Genomic DNA, 12,537 nt, shown 5'->3' on the forward strand with positions numbered 1-12,537 from the left:
AAAATTTGATATGGAGTACCAGGATAAAGGCAAATTGTGGCAAAATCCTTTTTTCCTGCAGTAATTTTGTACCGACAGCCAGAAAGGATCTAGAATTAAACTCATCCCAGTTAGAAGCTGAAATAAAAAAGATGATTCATATTTTTGTATTTTCTGAACAATTTCGGTATTTTATCCATAACATTCTGAATATATCAATCAGCTTTACCATGAATCTCTTGTCTGTGTCATGAAGGTCACTTCCAAACATTATTCAGTCGATTCAGGTTGGGCCCTTCATGTTTAAACATTGTAATGGCTGAACTGTCTCCGGGTGACATGCATTTGAACCTTTAGCAAGCTTTGAAAAATGAGCAAAGAACTGATGGATGTGAAAGAGAATCAAGGTCTCCAAGTGCACGTATGACTCATGAAGGAGAAGTGATCTCTTCTAAAGTGGAGCGGAAAAAGGAATGAGCCCTTGTTGACCAGGAAATTGAAGAATGAATCACAAGAGAGATCAATATTTACCCAAATTCAAAATGAGTTAGATCTTTGGCTTTATTTTTTCCCTCTTAGGGTAAAACACTTCTAGAAAAAAAAAAAAAATCACATTCTGCTCTTAACACTCTTAGCAGAGGAGGAAAGGGGATACCGATAATCTGATCTAAAAATAATCAGATTTCCTTTAATCAGAATGTTAAATGTTAATAGTTAATAGGATAAAGTCAGTGAGCCTAAATGCAAATATTTAGTGGAATGTATATTTTTGTTATATGTTGTAAAACATGATTATTTTACAGCTTGCTTCACAACTTGAAATTTGTTGCCCTTTGAATTAAGATCACCTCTCAGATGATTGAAATCTAAGCTAGTTTTTAAAAGCAATATATGTAAATTGCCATTTTTGTTATGAAAGTTGGTAAAGAAAAATTATGGACTAATTGGATTTGTATGGGAAAAAATCAAAGATTAGAAGCCATTTCCCCCAGAACTGTTTTTTTGAGCCAGTTCTTTGGATTCTTGGAGCTGATTCTGCTTTTCCTTTATTTACATAAGAATAACACAATAATGTAAAATGTTAAACAAGTCTCAATTTAAACTAAACAAAAATCATGTAATAATAAACTAACTAAACATTAAACATGAATAGAAAAGGCAGGGGAACAGCAATGTGTATGCTTCAGAGGGCATGGCTACTGGATTCACTATGTAAAGGGCGACTCATGCAGATATCGACCAATACCAATGCAAGAAAACAAACTGCAATATCAGCCAAAAATATTGGCCGGCCAATGTATCAGTCTATTTCTAGTTTAGATCTTTAGAAAAGCATGCTAACCTAATACGTGTGGCTTTGCCCTGAGGGACAAAATAATTCAACATCCAGAGATCACCCTTGCCATCAAAGAAGTCTCATTGATTTTTACTGTATGTTTCTTAGTTGCCCTATGTTATTTGTAGCATTTCATAGGTAGAAATACAATTTGCCTGTTTAAACCTGAGGTCCTTCCTCATTCTGTACAAATTTTATAAAAAGAAAATTTCACCCAATGCCCAAAGCATTTATAATTCCATTTGTACCAGCATCAGAAGGAAAAAAGTGTCAAACTTAAAGCTCAGAAACATCTGTGGTCTTTTCCTCTCTTCCCCCAGCTGGAGCGCATGTTAGAAGGAAGTGCAGTGCGGGCCCAGAAGCAGCTGGTGTTGTTACACCGAGAAGACGGCCCTCCTCCCCAAGGGACTGTGAACTGGCTGAATATGCGTAGCTGGATCTCCAGGCACCTCCACCTCTCCTGTCCCAGAAGGGTCTTCTCTAAAAGGAGCCTTCCCAAGCTGGTTGGAATATCTCATTTATCAAAGCTTAGTATCGCAACCACACTTTGAGCTTATAGTGTTCTCCACTTCATCCATTCCCTTTTCTTTCTTTCACTTATTTTCTCTGCTTGCATTACTTTTCTTTTCTTCAGCTAGAGCTGTACCAGCGTGTGTTTGAGAAGCCTGCAGACCGCCACTCTGACTTCTCACGTCTGGCTCGGGTTCTCACTGGTAATGCTATTGCTCTCGTCCTTGGAGGAGGAGGGGCCAGGTAAAATTATTTCTTAACTGATCTTATTACATAAACAGATGGCAGTCTGTGTCATGTTTCTTGTCGTCTCGCTCTCCTAATCAGGGGTTGCTCGCAAGTGGGGATTATGAGAGCACTCTGTGAGGCCGGTATCCCGGTGGACCTGATTGGTGGGACTTCTATTGGAGCCCTAATGGGGGCTCTGTATGCTGAGGACCGCAGCCTGAGCCGCATGAGGATTAGAGCCAGAGAATGGGCAATGGTGAGAATCACCTACATGCTGTAGATGAGCTTTGATTCATCAGTCACACAATACAATCTAAGGGTTTTCAGAGTGTTACACCTGTCTTGTGTTATCTGGCTTTAGATAAGTGAGGCTCCTCCTGTTCACATATATGTTTGGAGCACTCAAAGAATGAGATCTTAGATCAGTCCACTGCAGTCTTTTTGGCTGAGGACCACATGAGGTTCCCCCTAGGCCTCTAAAAATAGTAAAACTCACCAGTGAGCTGTGTCAAAAATATTTGTTATTTTTCTTGCTCTTATTTTTCAGTATGACGATCATCAAAGTAAAAAGAAAACTGTATTTTTATATATTTTTTTGAAGGTCCCAGTTGTATCTTTTACCACTCAGATATTTATGCTTATAACTTTATCATTTGCCTTTTACTCTGCCAATAGGAAATGACATCAACATTTAAGAAGGTTTTGGATTTCACATGTCCTGTGTCATCCATGTTTACGGGTGCTGGCTTCAACTCTAGCATCAGCAACGTGTTTCAAAGCAAACAGATTGAGGTGAGCATAATTTTATTTTTTTAAAGGAAGCATCAGGGTGTAGAGCAGAGGTCATGGATTCGCGGGCCGTGGTCCGGATCCGGACCCACCTGCTGGCTAATCTGGACCCAACCTGATTCAAAACATTTGTAAATTACCTCATGTTGTTTGACGACATTGTCTAACTTTACTTGCGTAGTTTTTCTTGTTAATATGATAAAGCCCTCCAGAGCCTCCGGGACCAGGCTACAAGTGATACAAATTAGCCAATGAGCTGCGGTCAGTCTGGGTTGCTGCTGCTGGGAAAAGTGTAGACCATGGGCGTAGGTTTGCATAGGGACCATAGGGACATGTCCCTACCAAAATTTTGAACCGACCTAATTGTCCCTACCAATAATTGGATTTGAGCAACATGTTTATAATTTACAGCAGTAGTTGTTGCAGCAGTGGCTTCTTTTCCTCTCGCAGCTCCTCTGCCTGTTCTCTCCTGTCCATTTTACGTAGCAGTGCATGGAACTGTGCTGCGCTGTTTAGCTCCACTCTCATTGGTTGTTCTGCCTTAGGTCCCGCCTTCTCTCTCTCTGATAGGCTGTTTTCTAGTCCGTCTGTGCTTGGAGCACAACATTGAAAATTTATTCACACTAGAATGCCGCGGTTACTGCAATTAATATTAGACTGCAAAACTAGTCCCAATAAAAAAAAAAATAAGGAATATCATGTGCACTAAAAAACCTTTTTCTTTTTTTTCTTTTTTAAAATGAAATATTAAAATGAAATAACCAGGAGTTCTGAAGACTGCTGGAAAAATGGGCAAATAAAGGCTGTAAGCCATCAACATTTCTGATTCTTAGCCACAGCCAATTAAGAAAGAAATTGTGAGGGTTTCCTTTTTACCGATATTTAGTTGCTATTACTGTTTTCATTTTTTGATGACTCTTTCAGGTATAATTATTAGCAGGTGTTATTTCTTTTATAGAGTAGCCTATAACAACAAGAAATGGTGCCTAAGCATCTGCTATTTTTTGTTTAAAAAGCATAATTAGGGTTCCACATAATGATAATAATTTAATTGACTTCTAGAAATAGGATAAAGACAAGAACAAACAGAGGAAGAATATTAACATTGATTTTATCTTACATAGATTTCCACACAGTCTATAAGTAAATTAGTGCAATGTCTGGTAAAAATGCTTGAATCTGACTGTTTATTTTGGATATTATTAAATTACAGATAAGATAGTGTTATATTGTCTTTTATAATTGTTAAAAGTGATTTTATATTTTAATACACTTAGGCTCATGCTCAGTGTTGTGTTTGTAGATGATGCCACTAAAAAAGAAAATAGACATAAGGAGCTATTTAAACAGTCAGACAGTAAGCAATGTAGGACAATGATAAAAGGTTGTGTTACATTATATGATTATAGGAAACACAGATATCCAGTAATAATGATGCAGGGCAGCTTGTAGAGCAGCTGGCCCTTCAGTGCTTCAGGTGATGTCTAAATAAACCAGGTGATACTAAAATATTTCCTCTTGATGAGTTCTGGATGAAGAATATTGACAGACAAAAACATTTTTTTTTTATCTTATATATTATATATATATATATATATATATATATATATATATATATATATATATATATATATATATATATATATATATATATATATGTTGTATTTTTAAAATGTTGGTATAATTACTGATCTAAGTGGGTTGCTCTGTCGGAGAAAGGCATATTTTACATTTTTATTATGTTTTAGAGTCTCTATTCTCCAGTTAATGATGAATCACTCACTAAATTAGTTGATTATTGAAATAATCAATTAATATGATTCATTTTTCCAGTCCCAGATAAAATACATGAAATGGGCTACACAGAGTAACTACAGCCCAGATGTTCCACTTTTATAGTGAAGTTAATATTTTAATGAATGTATTATTTTGCTTGATACAGAGAGAGCATAGTAGGTAAAAATATAAGAGTGGGGTTTAACTCTGCACAATTCTATATCTTCAAAAGAAAATACTGTATTTACCTTCTCTCTTAGTCGTTCAAATGAAACCATTTTCAAAGTGGAAAACAGTTCTAATTCCACATTGATCAGAGCCGGTGATACTTCAAACATTAATATCTAATTGAGCATCTAATGAGAGTAGTGCTTATACAATTTTTATTAATGTAGCAAAATTATGCTTTTCTATTTTAACAATGAATTCCTCTTATCAGTACGGATCCTCACACCATGCATAAAAAAAGGACATGCATATTGCATAGCACCAATGACAACCGACTGATACTGTCCCTACCAAAGTTCAAATCAAACCTACGCCCTTTGTGTAGACTGCTGGAAGTAGTGTGGTGAACTAGTGAAAGAAAAGTGAAATGGTGTACTCAAATATGACCCTGCACATTTTGAGTGTGTTTGGCTCAACCTACTGCTGTGAAGCAGGATTCTCCATCATGAAAATATTCAAAAATAAATGATGATCCAGGCTCAAGAATGAGCACCTTGATTTGTACTTGAGAATGGCTTTGTCTCCATTCAAACAGAGTTTTAAAAGACTTGCAGGGCAGCCTAAAGCCCACTGCTCTCATTAAGCCAGAAAAAAGAAAAACAAAATAACAAACGGTCAGTTGAGGTCTTCTATAGAATATGTGAATCAGGAAATTGTCTATTTACCAAACTGAATGATTGTTGTCCTCTACTTCAAAAAACACTTTAATTTTAACATTTTAAAATGGAAAAATGTTCTATTCTATTCTTTTATATTTTTTTATTTAAAAATTCAATGTATAACATGAATGCATAAAAACCTCCTTTTATTTCAGTGTTAAATGCTGTTTAGATTAACAGATTCTAATTAAAAATGTCTCCGGACCTTTACTGGTTGGTTTTCTTTATTCAGACCCCGCTGATTTTTAATTGGTTACCCCCAGTCTAGAGTTTCATCTGAGGACCATCCTTACCTAATTACTGTTTCACTCTTTTAATGAGTTTTTTAACTATTGTTTTTGAAATGCAGGACCTTTGGATCCCATATTTCAACATTACCACAGATATCAGTGCTTCAGCCATGAGGGTACACACTGATGGTGAGTGTTGAGTTAGTGTTGGAGTTTCTCTCTCTCCTAGTTTTTCTTTGTCTTTTAACTTAGCTCTTCTAACTGAAAATTTTCCTCCTTTGGCAATTATTTAACCCAAAAATTAAAGACTTTTTTTTTTTTTTTTTTGTGTAGTTTACCTTTATTTGAAAACATAATATGCATCTCACCTGAGTTTAGGTGCGTTTCTTTAAATATATAATGTGTTGCCTTCTCACTTACTGACACCGTATTAAAGATGTTGACAAAAACCTTTAAAGAATTGTTGTAAACCTATATTCTATTTTTATTAAAGATATTTTACATCTCTTACTGTTCCCTTCCCTGTGTGTAGTGAAAAGTTAAACCTGGATCTTTATCTCATTTTAAGCATACAATTGTTCTACTGTACTTATAAATGGTAAATATAAAAATTTAAATATATTAGTTTTATAGGAACTGGTAATAATACTTCAATTCAATTGATTTTTATAGTGTCAATTTACAACACATGTAATCTCAAGGCATTTTACAATTCAACCAGATCATCCTATCAGATTGGTTCATAGTTTTGTATCTAAGGAAAACCAGCTGATTGCATCAACTCATTCACTAAAAGGCAATCCCTCACATCAATCATGCTTGCAGCGACTGTGGAGAGGAAATACTCCCTTTTAACAGGGAGAAACCTCCAGCAGATCCAGGCTCAGTGTGAGCGTCCATCTGCTGAGGGAGCATAATGTTGGAGAATGAACTGCAGAATGGGAGAATAGATAATAAATGTAAACATGTTTTTCCTTAATTTGAAATATACAGTTTAAAAAAAAAATTCAATTGAAGTATTTGAATTGGCTTTAAAATATTTTTCAATTTGAGATTATGCTGTTTGAATGAATATTTTTTTAATATTGAGGCTTTTTACATCTCTTTAGCAGGAGGGGCAGTAAATGTACAGGGATGTAGTTTCTGAGGCAGGGTTTCTAAATGTCCTGTTTGCTGGTTAAGGTTCCCTGTGGCGGTACGTTCGAGCCAGCATGTCTCTCTCAGGATACCTGCCTCCTCTTTGTGATCCCAAAGATGGACACCTACTGATGGATGGAGGCTACATCAACAATCTGCCTGGTTTGTTAGACTCCTTCATTTATCACCATATTCAATATGTTATTCCTGTACCTTAATATATGCATTTATAGGGAATTATATCTACATATCTTTTATGTTTCCTGGTAATGTTTGTTTCTTTCTCTTTTGGGCTGCTTTCGATTTTTTTCCAGCGGATGTGGCGCGCTCCATGGGGGCCAAGGTGGTGATAGCTATTGATGTGGGCAGCCGGGATGAAACAAACCTCACTAATTATGGCGATTCGCTCTCAGGCTGGTGGGTGCTATGGAAACGCCTCAACCCCCTGGCAGAGAAAGTGAAGGTGATGAATTTATTAACGAATAAAAACGCAACAAGCTGTGGGAGGAGGTTTTGGAAAAAAAATAAATAAACCAGGTCTATGAATAACAATGAGGATTATTTGTGGCGGTGCCTTTGGTTTGATCATTAAGTCGATTTCAACAGGTGCTGAATATGGCAGAGATTCAGACGCGGCTGGCTTACGTATGCTGCGTGAGGCACCTGGAGTCTGTTAAAAGCAGCGACTACTGCGAGTATATCAGGCCCCCAATCGACAGATATCGGACCCTGGAGTTTGGAAAATTTGATGAGATAGCTGTAAGTTTTAGGCACAGTTTGCTCTCTTTAATCGAACTCTCCTCAGGTTATAGCTCCCGATGCCCCATTTTTTTTTTATTAACCTAACATTGGTGTCTTTTTATGATTTATTCTTTCAAATCTGTGCATGTTTGTGTTGTGTTGTAGGAAGTGGGCTACCAGCATGGTAAGACCGTGTTTGATGTGTGGAGGCGGAGTGGCGTAGTGGAGAAAATGATGAAAGACCGGCACCAAGAGGAGACACACAACACCCAATGCAAGAGCAATGTACGTGAGGGGATGTGATAAATATAGGCAACATACTTTACATATGTGAAAATTACACCTTAATTGGAGGTTAGGTTTTGATGCCACAGCAAGTAAGCTGCATTTTCCCACATTTAGTCTCTACAGCTAAGCTAAAGTAATTATAAAGTTTATTTAGTACAATTAAGATAACCCTCTCGCTGTTGGCAAATGATTCAAGTTTACTTTTTTATTGATCGAGCTTAAAAAAAACAGCGTTGTCTTAAAAAAATGATCAATTAATCCAGTAGAAAAAAGGCAAAATTGTGATGTAAACAAATAAAAAATGGATTCACACTTCCTTATTTTAGCTTGATTTAGTTAAGTCAATGTGTTGTTTTTAAGTGGTAAAACACCTTAGACTTGAATACTTAAACATTTAAGATCTACTGCATTTGTTTAAATGAATAAAGTGGGTAAAAGTATTAAATAGAAAATAGTTTGGAACCATAAAGCCCAACCTTTAACCTTACATTGTATAAGAAAAGAAAACTATCAGAACTTGACATGTTTTCTTTTAAAATAAAAATTAAATTATTTATAATGTGCTGCCTGCTGTAGAGGGCCACACATTTAGCTCTAAGATGCTTTTACTTATTGATCTGCTTGGCAACAAAACGTTGGGCTGCAGGCGGTCACGTCTATTCAGCATCATTAATATTAAGCTTAGAAAAGCTGCGGGAAATAGAAAGTATCTTAGCAGAACTGAGGTGTGCGTCCACAGTTCAGTTCTGTGTGGCAGGAAAAAGCTATTTAAAATAAAAGTTGACCTTTTTCTCAAGTCATCTGGAAAAATAATTGATGAAAAAAAAAATGTGATTCTCAAACAAGGCATCATGTTACATATACTTTAAGCCATCGTTTTTGTTTTCACTATTGCATTTTAACCACACAGTGACAAGTTTTTTACTTTAAATGACTTGATCTCTATTAAATTAAATATTAAATGACTGATTCACTATTTAAAAATTCATTGCCTGAAAAGGAGGTCAGCATCCTTACCAGGAAGTCATTTTAATTTTAGAACCTCTGGGAATAATGTCGGTTTTTGGGCAAAGTTTAGAGTTGACTTGGCCTGATAAAGGATTTTAGCTTTACTTAAGTCACTGTAATGCCACAAAAAATCAGGGATTACCTCCATTGTCAAATCAAATCCTTCTCTAGATTAGACTTTTAGAAATGGTTAGAAAAGCCCACATTCTTACACAATCAAATTTATTTACTTCAAATGTTAATATAAAGTGATGCAGGAACGTTAGTAAAACAAAGGGATAGAAATTGATCATGTGAAATACAGCAAAAACAAAATGGCAGAAAATATGCGCACCTGATTTAAAAATGGAAACAAGAATGAAGCTTTTGTTAGGGGTTTGAGATTTGAACAGTTTGGCTGTCTTCTGACCAACTACCATTTTTTATTCTTTAAACAACAGCCTGCCCACACAGACATTTAATGATGTCTTGCTATTTTCAGATACTCTTGTAGGATGCATCTCAAGGGAAACAATGCACGTCTTCCACTTAAAATGCATATTGTTGAACAAAATTCCAAAAAAATAACAGAAGCAAAAAAGTGAGATTTGGATGATAAAATGCATCTTTCAATTAAACCCCCTTTGAATTGAGGTGATACTCAAACTTCTGCATTAAATTTTAAATGACAGATGACGGCTTTCAGCACAAAACAAAAAGGGCATGCATTGTGCCATCAGGTTGTCGTTCCCATACATGTCACTTTAGGCTGCTAGCTGATGGCTAAATGAGTTTGAGGTTGAAGAAGTCTTGTCAAAAAATAATTTTTTGTTGAATTTGTGTCTCTCTCAGGTGATGACATGTCCAAATGCCTCCTTCACTGACCTTGCAGAAATCGTGTCTCGGATTGAGCCTGTCAAACCTGCGCTGGTGGATGGTATAACTCCTGACACACATTTCTAACAATCCTGTCCCTCAAATAGTTTTTATTTTTACTCATCAGAGGAAATCGATTGGTTACCCAGTGCATAATAATTAAATTTATAAATGTATTTTAACTGGAAATAAAGAAATGAACTGTTTTAATCTTTTAAATGCAGCATTTCTTTGAAAATAATACCAAAAAATTATCTATAAGCTTCTAAGTTCTTCTCTTGGGAGTGCTATTTTCTTACCCAGATTTTTTTGGTGCTATTTGAGTTCTTATGGGGTTATTTTCCGGGGGATTTTGAATTTGCCACATTATCTCCTTCTTAATTCACTTATTACATCCTTTTCACCCACAACCTGCTTCTGTTCTCCCCGTCCTCCACTGTTTCCCCTCATCAGAGGAGTCAGACTATCAGACTGACTATGAAGAGGAGGCATTGGAGAGTGCACTTTCTGACATGGAGATGTACAGTCACTACGGGGAGGAGACGGCTGACACGGTGTGAACCACTTGTAATGACACTGGAGGGTCTCTCTTTCTAGTCCTAATATTAAACACTGTTCCCATTTATAACCGTAGACTAAACTCTCTTAACCCAATGAATATTCATGGTTTCACCTAATCATGTTTGTAAATCTGGTCTTTTTTTCAAACATCATTAAAAATGCCTGCAGAGATTTTTAATCTCTTTTTTTTTTTTTTTCCAGAGATGTCCTGGTCCAGTACTATTATCAGAAAATCAGTCCAATATTAGCAAGATAGAAATGAATATCTGGTTCTATTGATCTGCTTCTAAAATATATAATTCCAATATAAGCAAACTGATAGAGGCACAACATTCCAGTGTTTCTATCCAGCAATGCGGCTCTAGTTCTAGTTAAAATCTGACAGACATTTCAGCTGAGTTCAGAACTAGTCATGCACAAGTTTTCTATCTTCTAATTTGGGTGTTTTTTTTCTTTTATTCAATTGTAGTCATAAGTCATATTCTTATAAGTATATAAGAACTGACCGTATAGGTAGGTTCAGTTCTTCTCATCAGTAGTATTGCCAACAACTGTTTTCAGATTAATAATACTTTAACAAGGTGTTCAACATTCCACACAACCAAACACGTAATAAAGTGTAATAATTTGAGCTGATCTTGTCATCAGTCAATAATCAGAGCTGTTCTATCAGTGTCATATTGGATATGGAAAAGTTTTTGGGGACATCTCTTCCAGCAGGTTCATTTACCAAACATAAGAGATTATTGCTTGTAACATAATGTGCAAATTAAAAGTATGTGATCCACAAAAGTGTCACCAGATTACATTATATGATGGCCGTTCTGTGAATCATAGCAGTGAATGAAAGGAACTAAAAGTCTCACTCTGCTCTGCTTGGAAAAATCAAAAAGGTTTCAACATACCTTAGTAATTTATTTTATTCTGCTCAAGTTTTCCTGTTTTTATTGCATTAAATATGTTTGTTGTATATTTACAATTTTAACCATATCTCTACCTCTTCTCTGTCAGGATGAGGAACAGGAGAGGAAAAGACTGACCCGTGGGCAGCCTTCAACCCTCTCCTCCAATTCATAGGAGCAACAAAAATGTTCCAAACAAGCCATTAAGGAAGCAGCAGTCTGAACAACACCCAAACAGGTCACAAATATTCCGCCGCATTTTACCCTCCTCTGTCCCTCACAACTCCAACATGTAATTGTGTGCAAAAAACTGCTCTAACCTCTCCAACCTGTGGTAGATGTGTTTCTGGGACTCATTGCTATTCACTAGTTTACCAGGCAGCTCCTAAACCAATCTCTCATATTGAGATAGTTGATGTGACTTCTGAAAGCTTTAAGTAAATCACAGCTTTTCAGTGGAAGGTAAGCAGACGGGTGACGACCCTATTTCCATGAAATAGTCATCACTAAGGCCAAGTTAAAAAAGTAAATAAAAAATCTTTCTTGAAACTGTGGACATTTGAAGTAGTTAGGGATTCCCAAGTCAGAGTTATGTGTTTGTTATTTTGTGCTTCCTTATAGCTGTTTTTTTTGCACAAATGTTGTCAATTGTGATTATTCACTGGAAGTATCCCCCTCTGTGGTATTGCGCAGAAACATAAACCTCAAATAAGACATTTTACATAAAGAGTAGAGGGTGAAAGGAAATAAATATAGTCATTTTTTGCCTTCATTTTTTTCTTTTCTTTCTTTTTCTTTAAGTATAAACAGTTTCAGGTCTGTATGTGTTTCAAAGTAAAGCATCTAACCCTCTGATCTGAGTGTCATGGGCACCAGTTAGATTTTTTAGGATGCTTAATGTAGCCAAAAACCTTTGGCTATACAAGCTTTCAGCTGACCTTATATAATTGTTACCAGGGTTCCCTCAGTGGGTAGGTTAGTCGTTAAGCTGTTGTCTGTTTATCATTTCCTATGACTTCAAACCTTAGCCATATGGCATCATATTACTCGAATGGATGGATCATATTGGAGTTGACCAAGAATCTGTATTTAATTCAACTGACTGTCATTAAAGTTATCTATAATATTGTTACACTTGACTGAAAATTGTGTAAAGATGAAGGGCAAATAACTCATCTAAAAACAGAGTTGATTTTGTTTAAAAGATAAAATAAGCTCTGCTTAGGAGGTTGCTTTGTGGTGACTTTTTTTTTTTTTTTTTTTAAATCACCATGAGGGGAAAAGTGCAGAAACATACAGCTGGCAGAGCA

The 12,537-nt window shown here is 36.0% G+C and overlaps 1 protein-coding gene across 1 annotated transcript in view; it reads left to right on the forward strand.

Moving 5' to 3' along the window:
• Positions 1–12,191, forward strand: part of LOC119772003 (patatin-like phospholipase domain-containing protein 7) — a 28,045-nt gene extending 15,854 nt beyond the window's left edge. The window contains exons 25-36 of the mRNA XM_038268242.1: positions 1,636–1,818; positions 1,950–2,068; positions 2,153–2,309; positions 2,729–2,845; positions 5,855–5,924; positions 6,918–7,034; positions 7,187–7,335; positions 7,479–7,631; positions 7,779–7,898; positions 9,741–9,825; positions 10,218–10,318; positions 11,337–12,191. Of these exons, the coding sequence (XP_038124170.1) occupies positions 1,636–1,818; positions 1,950–2,068; positions 2,153–2,309; positions 2,729–2,845; positions 5,855–5,924; positions 6,918–7,034; positions 7,187–7,335; positions 7,479–7,631; positions 7,779–7,898; positions 9,741–9,825; positions 10,218–10,318; positions 11,337–11,402 (1,437 nt within the window). The 3' untranslated portion in view covers positions 11,403–12,191. The remainder of the gene's footprint in view (positions 1–1,635; positions 1,819–1,949; positions 2,069–2,152; positions 2,310–2,728; positions 2,846–5,854; positions 5,925–6,917; positions 7,035–7,186; positions 7,336–7,478; positions 7,632–7,778; positions 7,899–9,740; positions 9,826–10,217; positions 10,319–11,336) is intronic.
• The last annotated feature ends 346 nt before the right edge of the window (positions 12,192–12,537 follow it).

Source organism: Cyprinodon tularosa, unplaced genomic scaffold (genome assembly GCF_016077235.1).
Source record: "Cyprinodon tularosa strain WSP-4 unplaced genomic scaffold, ASM1607723v1 ctg7, whole genome shotgun sequence".
NCBI classification, from domain to species: domain Eukaryota; kingdom Metazoa; phylum Chordata; class Actinopteri; order Cyprinodontiformes; family Cyprinodontidae; genus Cyprinodon; species Cyprinodon tularosa.